The sequence below is a fragment of the Elgaria multicarinata genome, chromosome 13 (assembly GCF_023053635.1).
Source record: "Elgaria multicarinata webbii isolate HBS135686 ecotype San Diego chromosome 13, rElgMul1.1.pri, whole genome shotgun sequence".
NCBI classification, from domain to species: domain Eukaryota; kingdom Metazoa; phylum Chordata; class Lepidosauria; order Squamata; family Anguidae; genus Elgaria; species Elgaria multicarinata.
Window position 1 is genome coordinate 27,072,473 of NC_086183.1, and position 11,813 is coordinate 27,084,285.

The 11,813-nt window shown below is 42.3% G+C and overlaps 1 protein-coding gene across 1 annotated transcript; it reads right to left on the reverse strand.

The window, feature by feature from the left end:
• Window positions 1-442: 442 nt before the first annotated feature.
• On the reverse strand, window positions 443-7,372 carry LOC134408146 (phospholipase A2 inhibitor and Ly6/PLAUR domain-containing protein-like). The gene is made up of 5 exons (XM_063140267.1): window positions 7,317-7,372; window positions 6,662-6,781; window positions 4,158-4,310; window positions 3,162-3,299; window positions 443-888 (listed from the first exon to the last, which is right to left on the reverse strand). Exons 1-5 carry the CDS (start codon window positions 7,366-7,368, stop codon window positions 716-718), a joined length of 636 nt encoding a protein of 211 aa, XP_062996337.1. The 5' UTR covers window positions 7,369-7,372; the 3' UTR covers window positions 443-715.
• Between the last annotated feature and the right edge of the window lie 4,441 nt (window positions 7,373-11,813).

Consider the following 11,813-nt stretch of genomic DNA (forward strand, 5'->3'; position numbering starts at 1 on the left):
TTGACAACATCATGCAAAGAACCCGCAAACTTTCATGACTAACCAATTGCAATTACAGAATAAATGCTTCATGTGGAGAACCCCTGATAGAGCCAGGAAACAACTCTTTCCATTTCCCCTCCCTCCCAGCCTTGCTCTTTCTCTCACTGCCTCCTCTTGACTAGCCAGATCCTCATGGAAGCCATTATGCGACTAGCCCCATCTTCAATGGGAGTCATTTTGTGGTGGTGCCCACAGAAGTCTCTCAGATTTCCAAATAGGCCCACAGATCCAAAAAGGTTGGGGCCCATGTTATACTAACTGGTTGGGGAGCCCAAGCCTGCAGGATATGTCAGTTCAGCACACAGTACTTAAATAGCCTTTTGATCTGTCTGTACACATTACTCTCATTCCCCGACATCTTCTTCAATTGACAAACACGGGCATGGAATTAACTAACTGATTTATTTTGCCACATCAATTTATTATCATGATTCAATTAAAATTTAACCCATACACCATATTTTCTTGATCGGTAGCCTCCAAGCCCCACATGTTTACCATCATTTCTCAGTCTCACAGCATCCTATTTACCCTCCACCAAATGCCAATAAGAAGACCCAGAAATCCTGAGTCCCCAGACACTGTGTACATCCATCAATAGCTCCCACTACCCAATAACCTCCCCCATTGCCAAAAATGGTAGAATCCAGAAGGTGGAAGGCTTCACCTTCTCCTAATTAGCCTGGAGATCAGGGCTGATTGGAGCTTCATTGGCGGCAGAGCACTGGGTTTTCTTGGTCTCAATTTTCAAGAAATCATTCACCTGACGTGTTTTTCCTTCTGCAAAGTTACAAAAATCTTGTGTTGCACAGCCTTGGAAGTCAAGTTGCATTTTTCGGATACGAGCTGGAGGTTGAGGGAAGAGAAAAGGCATATTTACATAAGTCCAGTGGATAATAGGGAGGGTGTTTTATTATCACCTTATTTATATGTACAAAACATGTTCTCATCACATCAAAACATGGAAATGAAATTCCATACATATTTTAAGTTGTTTGGTGTGTGCGTGTTTGTTTTTTTTAAAAAAGTACAAGAATTGGTTATGAAAAACATCAAATAACGCATTAATCTCGATCCCATGTTGATATTTCTAGAAAATCGATGAAATCTAATTTTATATATTGCTTTCCCAACATTATTTCAAGGTATGTTCAGTATATTAAGCTGTTTCAATTCTCTATGGTTTCTAGTATAGAGCTAATTAAAAAAATAAAAAAGCAGCACAGAGATTTTTTTTAAAAAAAACCAATGTGATATAAAATTGTTTTATTTAGCAGAGGGGGAGAAGAGGAACAGGACTATTTCACCACCTGTCCTAAGAAGCCACTTCCCACAACTGCCACCTAGTGGGCGCCATTCCAACAGGGTACCTGAACTGTTTCCAATCCTGCCTGTAACCTAAACTTGCTTTTTAAATCCTCCCTCCTCGTCCCTTCTTCCATCATGCCTCAAATGTAGATGTTTAGCCTGAGAACAGGAGCGTTTATGCTATTTACCTTTGTCATCCAGTATGGGAGCTTTGGGGCTAAAGTTTAGAGTACAAATACTTTAAGTGAATACACAAATAAATTTAATCTGGGGTGGAGAAGGATGGTCTGTCCTCTGGGAGATAGAGAAGAGTGAGTATACAACACAGCAAATAGGAAGGCTATCTCAGATACTGAGAGTATCTTGCCCAGAGGTCCCCATAATATGAAGCTGACACTGCCAGATGCCATTCAGCATTCTAGCTGCAGTATGTGAAAATGGATGAAGTTTCAGAGCCACCTTCCAAGACTGCTCCATATTTACGCCATTGAGGAAGTCTTATCTGAGTGTGACCAAAGCATGAAAGGCATCTCCTAGAACAAAATTAATTTCAGGATTTCACATGATTTAGATCATTACATTATTTGCTATACCTTGGTTACTGATTTCTTCATTTTGAGTTTGATTATTATTTTTATTCCTCCTATATATATATATTTGCAATAAGTTGAAATAAGTAAATCAGCTATCCTGGGGTGAGTCAAATTAGATGCATGACCATTCAGGTTTTGTTTTGTTGGTGTGTGTTTTTTAAAAAATGCTAAGGGTTATAATTTTGGAGGTTCGGGATAATTCAGAGCTTGCTGTTCCCTTGGTTTCTCTAATTTCTCCTTTCCAAAATGATTGAACAAGAGTCCATCCTATCACATCCCAAAAAGGGAGAGAATTTTGTTTGGTTCATTTCTTGATAAGTAGTTACCAAAATACACAATTTTCTTCATAAACAGAATGGAAATAACTTAAGAAAACTTGGAAATAGCTTAAGAAAACCTGATAAATGCGTCCATCCAGGCAGAGGGGCTTTGACTGTTTAGTTCATAAAATCTGGGTTTCTGCATTGCTTTTACATTGTGTCAAGAAGACCAGGGCCCTGTTTTTACTTCAAAATAGAAGTGGATAGTTTTAAGACCATTTTTAAAAAAGTTTTTCACCACAGTTTGGCCTACAAATTCCTGTCTGTTTCACAGTCCGTCTCATGCATCTGCATACACACACACACATCAGAAACAGATACATGATATACAAACAAAGCTGAGATAATAGTGAAATGGTAATATTTCACAATATTACTAATCAATTTAACAGTCTATCAGCATTTATGAAAGCTTAATGCGTTCCTGCATTGAGCAGGAGGTTGGACTCGATGGCCTTGTAGGCCCCTTCTAACTCTGCTATTCTACGGTTCTATGATTCTATGAAAGCTATTAAGACTGTTCTCTTCGGTCGGCCTATCCGGGGTAATTTTAGGATGTTTTAAAATGATTTCAGGATGTTTTTTAAATGATTTTAGGAAGTTTTAACAATGTATATTATGTTTTAATTCAGTTTTATGTATGTTATATTTGCTGTTGTTCCCTGCCTCGATCGGAATGGAAAGGGGGGTAAGAATTATTATTAATAATAATAATAATAATAATAATAATAATAATAATAATAATAATAATAATTTTCAATAAAACAACACAACGCCCACCCTTGCTTCTGCTGGCCACAAAACAGAAACTGTGAGAGAAAACATCCCAAAATCCCCTCCCAAGCATGCTGCGTTGCCCACCTCCCCAGTCCTCCAGTCAGGTGGAAACTCTACTCACGTTCAAAGAGGGAACCAACAAAATCGATGCACCGCGTCTCATCATCATAGCAATTCACAGTCTCTGTGCCAGTGCAATTGTTCTTATTTCTGTCGTAACAGGCCGGACACTGAAGCCCGTTGAGTTCACGAGGCGGCACTGAAAAAAACAACCACTGCAGTCAAAACAGGGATCCGGACCATTTTTATATGTAATGCCATGATGGCCCTTTCTACACCTGGGATTTTCCATGGATCATCCCTGGATCACCCCTGTACATCCAAATGATGCACAGTGGATCCCAGGATCAGAGAGGGATGAGACCTCAGTTATCCCGGTTTTACCATGGTCCCTAGACAATCCCGACGACCGTGGGCAGTGAGGGTGCCCGTCCCGGGTTCTTCCCTCTTCCCCCCCCCAGGATGGGGAGAGTCCAGAGCCATCGGGGTGGGTTAGAGAGTGGGGTTCGGGCTTCTAAAATTGTTTTTTTTACCTTAAGTGTCACTGGATCATGAGTATGCTTCAGCTCCTGCAGCTTTTAAAAAATGGCTGCCTCCATTCACATGACATCCCTGCTCCCATCCCAGACATCTCGCTTGCCATTTGGACATGGGAGACAATCCCAGAAAAAGGTAAATCGGGGATTGCCCCTCTTCCCTTTACACTCATGTGGTGTAGAAAGGTCCAATGTCTTCTCATTGTCTAGCACAGGGATGAAGAATCACCTGGCCAAGAACCAAATTCGACCTGCCAGGGTGGGAAAGGGGGCTTAAATAATCCCCTAAGCTACCCAGTTGATCAGGCTGGGTCAGCTTGGACCTTAGCAGGAGGAGGCAGGAAGCTCAACCAGTTTGTAAAGCAAGCAAAGGATTTATTTGGGGAAATGGGGAAGGGAATTAGCAATGAATAAAATAAAACAGGGGAAGCGATTACAAATATTCTCAGAGAATGTTTGTCCCATCGTTTTCATTCACAGGGACAGATAAGAGAAGATTCTCAAAAGATGCCAATACTCACACTCAGGACTTTTAGGATTGCACCGGTCAGTTTGGCAGCAGTCAATATGCTCGGCAAAATACATATTGTTTTCAGAAGTGAAGCTGAAACTGGCTGGATAGCACCAGTTAGATCTGAAGCATCTGTTCTGAGCAAGTTCTCGAGGTCCATTATCTGTGAAAGACAATTGGAAAGGAACAGCTCATTCTGCAAACATTCAAGCCGAACCCCTCTTAATTGGCCTTTTGGCCACAATTCCAGTTGTATATGTCAGCTAATTCTAAGGATGTTTCTTCTTCCAGGGGACGGGGTGAGGGAGAATCAGCAACACTTTGGGCAGGGTCGTCTCAGAGACTCTTTTGAAAATAAAATGAAATACGAAATGTATGGAGAAATCCATATCAGCTTGAAATTTACATAAAAAGGAAGTTTCTACGTTACAAAAACAGAATAAAAACGTTCTGTGGATGTCTTGCAATATTAGGGTGACCCTATGAAAAGGAGGACAGGGCTCCTGTATCTTTAACAGTTGTATTGAAAAAGGAATTTCAGCAGGTCTCATTTGTAGATATGGAGAACCTGGTGAAATTCCCTCTTCATCACAACAGTTAAAGTGCAGGAGCTATACTAGAGTGACCAGATTTAAAAGAGGGCAGGGCACCTGCAGCTTTAACTGTTGTGATGAAGAGGGAATTTCACCAGATTCTCCATATATACAAATGACACCTGCTGAAATTCCCTTTTCAATACAACTGTTAAAGATACAGGAGCCCTGTCCCCCTGTTCATATGGTCACCCTATGCAATAAAAAAAACAGAATTTATTGTAGTTGGAGAAGACACTGGCAAACTCTATTTTCTTCTAGGGTAGCCAGGCACTTTCTCACCCCTTATGGCAGATCTCACCCTCCAAAGATAGTCCCCGCTCTATCCCTGCTCTAGCTTTACTATCCTCAGCTCTAAACTTGCAGACCATCTTCCCCCAAAGGTAGCCACAGCCAACCTATAACCTGACATCTGGGATGAAGGGGCAGCAGGTTATCCAAGGCTAAGGATACTGCATTCAGACAGTTTGAGAATCAATATGTAACCCGTTTGTTGGTTTCCTGTAGGCACAGTCCTACTTGGATGGAAGGGCTCAAGTGGTTACCATGGGCACCTGTACATCTACCCCCACAGCCCTCCCTGTGGAGTTCCACAGAGTTCCATCCTCTCACCTTTCATGTTCAATGTATATGTGAGGCCACTGGCAGGGTTAATTAGAGCCCATGGGCTGAGGTACCATATGTCTGCTGATGATACCCAGCTTTACATCTTGGTGGGGTCTGACCTCGGCGAGGCAGTTGCTACTCTGTCTTGGTGCCTGGCTGAGATCTGTAACTGGATGTCTAGGAGTAAACTAAAGCTTAACCCAGAGAAGACTGAGCTGATGGTGATTGGCCGAGGTCAGCAGCTGGCAGATTTGAGGCAGGAGCTCGTAGATCTGCCTGTTTCAGGAATCCGACCAAGGATTGTGACTGAGGCGCGGGACCTGGGTGTTATTCTTGACCAGTCCCTAACTATGTCATCACAGGTGCGGGGGCGTGGTTCAGAGTTGCTTTTATCAACTCCATGTGCTCCGCCAAGTTCGCCCCTTTCTGACAGAGGCTGATCTTACCACCGCAATCCAGGCCCTGGTTATTTCCAGACTGGACTATTGCAACCTGTTGTATACAGGGCTTCCCTTGAAGCAAATCCAACGCCTACAGGCTGTACAAAATGCAGCAGCCAGGTTGGTCGAGGGGCTCCCGAAGCTGTCTTCTATCACTTTGGTGCTTCAAGAGCTCCATTGGCTGCCGGTGGCTGCTAGGGTGCGCTACAAGGTCTTGTTGACCATGTACAAAGCCCTACATTGCTTGGGTCCTGGATACCTGAGCACTCGCCTTTCTCCTGTGTCTCACCATTGGCAGACTCGCTCTCAGGAGTGCCCTGATGGTCCCCCGCTACAAATTGGAATGTACCGGGGCCAGGGCTTTTTCAGTGGCTGCCCCCCCCCCCCCGGTTATGGAACAATGTGCCACTGGAGATTAGACATGTTCCCACTTTCAATTGCTTCCAACGCCTTTGTAAGGTGTTTTTATTTTCACAAGAGTCTGGGGACGGGGTGGTTTAAATTCGGGTTGAAGGCTTTTAATGGTTTGAGGGTGAGGGTTTTAATGGAATTGTTTTAATGTGGGTTGAGGGTTTTAATGGAATTGTTTTATATGGTATTGTAAAGCGCCTCGATACCAGAAATGGTGAGGCGGCGCTATAAAAATGCTTTAAATAAATAAAATAAATAAATAGATTACTTAGCAAGCCTCATCATTTGCCTCCCAGCTTTTGGTCTGCCTTTTTTATTTTTCTCTGGACTGGTAATACTGTACTTTTGACATTTTGCTTGCCTACTCACTTTGCCAAATGGATTTACACTTAGCTTGCCCCAAGACTGAGCCCAACCCAACCATAACAGGACACAAATTAAACCAAAAAGGTCTGCTTACTTACATATTGTGGATGACATAACAGTACTGATGCAAGTATCCTTTTCAGTACATTGTTTTTCTTTATTAGCCTCACAAAAGCTTCTTCCAAAAGAACTACAAGTTAAACATATCAGAGATGTCCCTGCAGGTAGGAGAGAGGGCAGAAAAAATCAGTGTCATCTACACAGTTAGCACAATAGCTACTCACAAATCTGCCACTCTCAAGATTTCCCTAGAAAAAAAGAGGGAGTAACTTTGAATCCTGTGACAAATACATATCCCAGAATCCTGGCACATGTCAGAGATTGGTCTGCTCTAAGGTCCTAGTATTCCACTCCTCTATAGAGGACTCCTGCCTCTATAGAGGCAGACTATATAGAAGGACTATATAGAGAATATACAGGACTATACGGACTATAAAGAAGGACTATAGAGTCCTTATTCTACTCTGACCCACTACCCATAAAAGTGCAGTGGCAACCATAAAAGTGCAGTGGCAACCTCATGACCAACTGGCTTCCTAAGTTTGAGCTAGAGATGCTGGTGAAATCTGAAGTGGATTCTGATGTCTTTGGAGTTCTGTGAATCTGACCAGCAGAATCCACAGTGGACTGGAATCCTCCCAATTTGTGTGGATTCTTCAGACGTAGAACCCAAAACATCTGGTTCCTAAGCACCTGGAGAAAGCAGAGCCAAGAAGATGAATATGCTCAGGAGAGTTGTCTTCATGGTGGCAGAGCAGTGTTAGATGAACCAAGGTGGATGATAGAAGACGAGGTTCACTTGGGGTAATTCATAAGCCACAAACAGGAGCCTGAGGACAACAGTTGGGAATAATTAGTTCTTTGGGGGTGGAAAGGAAGTGATTAGAATATTTATCTTCCCAGAAGAGAAAATTGGATTAAATCTTTTTCAGGATGTCCATGGAACATTGCCAGATGCCTCTTCCAGTCCCTCCCAGCCTGGATGATGGAAAAATGTATTGAAGGTGGTTAATATTTTGTTCTTTTTGCAAAGAAAAAGGAGGGCAGGATTTTATTTTATTTTTTGAATTTTTTTTTAAAAAATTACAGCCCTGTGGAATATGTGCAAGTGGCCCCATTTTTTAAAAAATTTTTTAAAAAAACAATGCTTATTTGCAGTTGCACAGTTGTGCAACTGCAGCTAATCAAACCAGAAATGCATTAAACCCACGCCCGGCACACCTGGGCAGGGAGAGGCCAATTGCGGGTGAGGGTGGCATGATGAGATGGTGACCTACGCATGGTGCCACTGGTGACCTACGCATGGTGCCACTGGAGCTGGGAGGGGACTTAGGGACTATTGATGGTGCTATATAAATAAATAATCATCATCATCATCATCATCCATGCCCCTCCCAGCTTCCTCTTTGCCATGTGGCTCCAGTGTGGGCTTGCTGGTCATCTTTTCAGAGGCTGGGTAGGATTGTTTTGCTCATAATCTAACTTGGTTGTGAGGTTTTTTGCCTACTTCACACTGTAAGACAGGTAGGGAGTATTAATTAAGTTAATTTGGTTTAATTCAGTTCGGTCAGATTGGAAGGGTAGGCAGGTAGGTCCAGGCATCTGAAGTGTGTTCGTTATTGGTGAGCATTCACAGGAACCGTTGTTGTGATGGGTAAGGCCTGAGGTTCACAACTGGGAGCCTTGCAGCACCAGCTGGCAGAAAAAGGGTTACCTTTGAAGCCAACCCTCCTCACCCGCTCAGAGCCCTGCGGCCTGAGGTGGGGTGACACTGGAAAGCCTTCCTACCCCAGGGGGAGAAGCCCATGCACCACTTTGTGGGCTGTGAATGGCTCATCCAATCCGAACAATGGCCTGAGAATTGGCCAAGAATTGATGCCCACTTAGACCTTCACCCCTTTTGCAGATCTTTAAATAAATGTGCCCCATATTTAATCCCATTTCTGTGCCTTGTCTCATCATTTCTCACCATTCACATCCACAATAAGTTATAGTTAACACAAGCCTATGGGCATTTCTACACTTCTGCTACCACCATAGAATTACACCCTTTTATTTAGTAAAGCTCTTTTTCCTAAGGAAGGCATGCGACAAACAGATCAGTTGTATAGGTATAGTAAACACATAGCGGAATTTTTTTATTGAAAAGAAATAAAACAATTCATCTTATAATGTATGGCTATTGTTACTTCAATACAAGACTTTTGTGGTGTTACTATTACCACCGATCAGGCTATAGAAGCCACAGTTACTAAGCAAACCTAACTTAATTCCTCTAAAAAGCTCCACCCCTGTTAACACAGAGACCTCGCCATGAAGTCTTCTGTCCAAAATTATTTCTATTCCACCATGATATGGCAACCACAGCAATTTCCAGTAGTAGGAAGAAGTACCCAAGACTGCTCACACAAAACTCAGTCTTCCTCAACATAGCTCCTTCCAGGTGTTTTGGACTGCAACTCCCACCATTCCTGACCACTGACCATGCTAGTTGGGGCTAATGGGATCTGAAGTCCAAAATAACTAGAGGGCCCCAGGTGAGGAAAGCCTGGAAGAGCTGTTACCCTCCTAAGAAATTCTAGAGAGCTGGATAGTGTAAGTTGAGCTCTGTACAGGAATTTGAAATCCCAGAGACAGATCTGGGATGGGGAGATGCGGTTTGACAACCAGGGCTGTTTTGATCCATTGCTGGACCTACGACTGGGGACTTGACCTGGACCTTTAAGAACAGAAAGCAGACAATGTCCTGGTTCAGACAACATGCTAAACCATGCTGCTTAACCACAAGATTGTTAATGGAATGCATTAAGGTCAATGCATTCCTTTAACAATTTTGTGGTTAAGCAGCATGGTTTAATGTGTTGTCTGAACAGTGCCAATACTGCTCTGCTGATTAAACTAGACATGCTCCACAAATATACACATCTGCCAGGGATACAGTGATGACAGAGCAAGAATCCATGGTGTGCATCAAAGCAATGCTTAATGAGTGCTGATGAAATCCTTTGCTGGAACTTTGATGCAGCACTACCCAGTTGCAGCACATTACTAGGAAGAGTAAAATAGGTTATACCTTATCTGTGTTATCAGAACTCTTGAACAATGCTTGCCCCTGGCCATGTCTTCCTGAATTTCAGAAGTCTCTTCTCTTTGACACCCAGTGTTCTGGATTTTTAGGAAATACTTATTTTGTTTATTGGACTTACAGGGAAGACGGTTAAAAAAGGAATTGTATTAAAGGGGAAATACAGAAATTCACAAGATGTTTAACAATGAATACTGGATACCCAGTATGAAAAATAATTATGAAGTTCACCTGGATGTTATCCAAAAAGAAAATGGGCAAAAAAATATATCTGAGTAATGAACAGGTGTGAGACTGTATTATTCCAGGTCAAAACTGTACCTAATGTTTTCGCTTCTCGGTTAATGAGCAAAATAGATTGTGTAAGCTATACACATCAAAAAGGTCGACATAAAGCTTTCTCAAAAAATGTATAGACTTAAGTTTAATTAGCAAATTTTGAGTAAGGAGTTATCTTCTCAAAGGTGTAATTTAAAAATTGTGCAAATTTCCTTGATAGACTAAAGTGTGGCTGATTCAGTCTACGGTGGAAATTATGCAAATCAAAAAGGGAAAGTTGAAGAAATGAAACACGACCACATGTTCTGCATTTTACTAATGTTTTCTGCTCATGGTCACAGTTAGAGTTGCGAGCAGAGCATGCTCACATGTTTTGAGAGCAAATATTAAATTCTGAAACATCTCTAAGATCAGAAGAGATGTCTGTCAAGATGTCAGTGGCTTTCAGGGAAAAAAATCTAACCTAATTTCGACAATGAGCTTTGAGTTCTGGCATAATGTGATCTGGCTTGGATTCTCGAAAACCCTCTATTGAAGTCAATGGATACATTATTTTTCCTTTTTTAAAAAAGCTCCCATGAAGGGGTAGAGGGATTTGGGGGGATGGGACTGTGGGTGGGGAGGTATAAGCTTCCCTTCTTGGAGGGCTATACAGAATTGGCTACCAGGACCTCATCTAATCTAATTTTGACAATGAGGTTTGAATTCTGGCATAAGGTGATGTGACTTGTTTTCTTGAACCCAGGGTGATGGAATGGAGTCTGGGTCAGAGTGCAAGGAACTTCTTCATGAAGTTCAAGAAAGAAAGGGGAAGAAGATTTAAACTGCTTCTAAAGTTGAGCTTTGAATTCTGGCAAGTTGTTATTGGAGATATGACTCGCCCCATTCAGCACCTTGGACAGCTAGTTTCAGCACCGTGGACAGCACTTTTAGAGTTCTGGATGGTTCTGACTGAAACCCAGAATAGATTCACAGACTCACTGAAATCAGAGCCTCCAGCCTTCACTGCTTACTACAAGATTGAGGAAATATACAGCATAGAGAGTCTATCAGAAACCATATCACCTGTTTTGCCTTTGGCATCCAGCCTCCCTTCTTAATCAGGTAGAGACAGCAGAAGCCCGTTTAAATCCAAAGGAGATGTCTGATCCTTGCAACCTTTGTTATTTGTCCAAAGACAGGCAAGACTCCTTCTTCTTTTCTTCTACCCATTACTGGAACTTCCCATATTTGCAAAAGCCACGTTGACTCTTTCCCCACCAAATGCAAAGGTCAGCAGCAACAGATCATTACAAAGAGTCCTTGGCTGTGGAATTAGCTTGAACCTCCAGTGGGCAAACAATGAAAAATGCCACCATGTTTGTTTTATACACGTCATCTGAGCCAAAATTAATTGCAGAGCTCTTCTAAGCTGTTTGCCTGCTGCCACTCACAGCAAAACTCTGGAATCTGGATATCTCCACTCTTGCCATCCATCCTGTTTGACTCGTCCATATGCAAACCAACCCACGTATACCCTTGCTAAACCTGCTTTTATTTCTCACTTTTTTCTGACGGGGGGAGCAAAGGGGATACTTGCAGTATCAAAAGGGAAGCAACTCAGTTCATTCGCTTATGGAAGGAAAGTAGCCAGTCTTTCCGCTGTGCCCTGGTCCTGAAGGCTGAACTTGCCCACCAATAAGTGTAGATGCTAAAAAGAGAAATCAACTCTGGTGCTTGATAAACGTATTAAAAACTATTTTATTCTTAAAATCCAAAAATGCTGTGCTTAACATTTCGGATGCCATAACTGCGGGTGAGAAAACCAGTGAAACACAGTAGCTCCT

What these genes read in the sequence shown, in the direction of transcription:
- LOC134408146 (XM_063140267.1), bottom strand. Translation starts at nt 7,368, where the DNA reads ATGAAGACAACTCTCCTGAGCATATTCATCTTCTTGGCTCTGCTTTCT. An exon ending in CTTGGCTCTGCTTTCTCCAG is followed by an intron (nt 6,782 to 7,316) that starts GTGCTTAGGAAC and finishes TCCTACCTGCAG; the next exon opens with GGACATCTCTGATATGTTTA. An exon ending in TGTTGGTTCCCTCTTTGAAC is followed by an intron (nt 889 to 3,161) that starts GTGAGTAGAGTT and finishes CTCAACCTCCAG; the next exon opens with CTCGTATCCGAAAAATGCAA.